Genomic DNA, 1,261 nt, shown 5'->3' with positions numbered 1-1,261 from the left:
ACACACACACACACACATACATATGTACACACACACACACACACACACACACATACACACACACACACACACACACACACACACACACACACACACACACACACACACACACACACACATATATACATATACTCATACAAAATGTGGACAGATGTTCAGATGTGAGAAAGTCAGTCCTGATTGAAATAAGGTTAATGACTATTGAATATTTACCAGCTGGAGAGGATGGAGCTGGAGGTGCGAGACCTGGAGCCACAGCAGAGAGAAAGATCAGGTGGTCGTATTAAGAGCTACCAAGTTGAGCTGAAACGCTTGGAGGGGGAGTTTATACGTTCTAGGTCATCCTCAAATGAAGGTATGTTCTCACCTTTTGAACTGATGGATCATCACTTGAATGGCTTGTTTGTTTATTCATTTCTGTAAATTTTCTTCCTTGATATGTATGTTTGTCTGGATATGAGTTCATGTGTGTTTGTGTAAATGTATGTTTGTAGGTGTTTACATACTTGTACCTATACATATTTATTTGTTTATTTTGATATTTTTATATATATATTTTAATTATATAAAATAGTTTATTAGATTTTCCTAAAAGGTACTTGCATGGTGATCATAGTAATGCATTGATAGGTCCATGGATCTTTTATAGGAGATATAATACCATGTTCATTTTTCAATGTGCAGCTAGCATGAGGTCAGAGCTCCTGGAGAGTGGGCATGCAGGCCTAAGTGCGGGAGAGGAACAGCGACAGGCTCTTTTGGACAACGGAGATGTCTTAGAACGCACGTCTATGAATCTTACACAGGGTCACAAAATAGCTCTGGAAACGGAACATATTGGAGCACAAATCCTTAATGATCTTCATAGCCAAAGACAAACCATTAGTCGTGCTAGAGAGCGGGTAATTATGATTTTGTTTCTCTCCCTTTCTGTCTTTTGGGAAAGTGGCAAATAGTTGCTTATGTTGATATATGAACTTAGTTATTATGAACCTAACATTTAAAAATTTCAGAATAACTACAAAAAGTGGCAAGAGTGCATACATAGATACACATATATACAGTGTACATACATATAAATATATATGTAAATTTATTTATGAACATACAATTAATTTATATTCTTTCCTGTACAATAGCTGCGAGAAACGGACACAGACCTGGACCAGAGTTCCCGCGTGCTCAATACAATGCTACGGAGAGTGTTACAGAACAGATTCATCCTCATCGCTGTTTTTGTTGTCCTCTTTATTGTCATAGT

The 1,261-nt window shown here is 37.4% G+C and overlaps 1 protein-coding gene across 1 annotated transcript in view; it reads left to right on the top strand.

The window, feature by feature from the left end:
• Positions 1-216: 216 nt before the first annotated feature.
• Positions 217-1,261, top strand: part of Vti1a (Vesicle transport through interaction with t-SNAREs 1a) — a gene marked incomplete at its 5' end in the record, with an annotated part of 1,172 nt that continues 127 nt past the window's right edge. Inside the window, 3 exon segments of the mRNA XM_027367062.2 lie at positions 217-355; positions 685-902; positions 1,140-1,261. The exon segment at positions 1,140-1,261 is cut by the window's right edge and continues 127 nt beyond it. Of these exon segments, the coding sequence (XP_027222863.2) occupies positions 217-355; positions 685-902; positions 1,140-1,261 (479 nt within the window).

The sequence above is a fragment of the Penaeus vannamei genome, chromosome 31 (assembly GCF_042767895.1).
Source record: "Penaeus vannamei isolate JL-2024 chromosome 31, ASM4276789v1, whole genome shotgun sequence".
Taxonomy (NCBI): domain Eukaryota; kingdom Metazoa; phylum Arthropoda; class Malacostraca; order Decapoda; family Penaeidae; genus Penaeus; species Penaeus vannamei.
The sequence above is the reverse complement of the archived record's forward strand: the minus strand, read 5'-3'. Positions and strand labels throughout refer to the sequence as shown.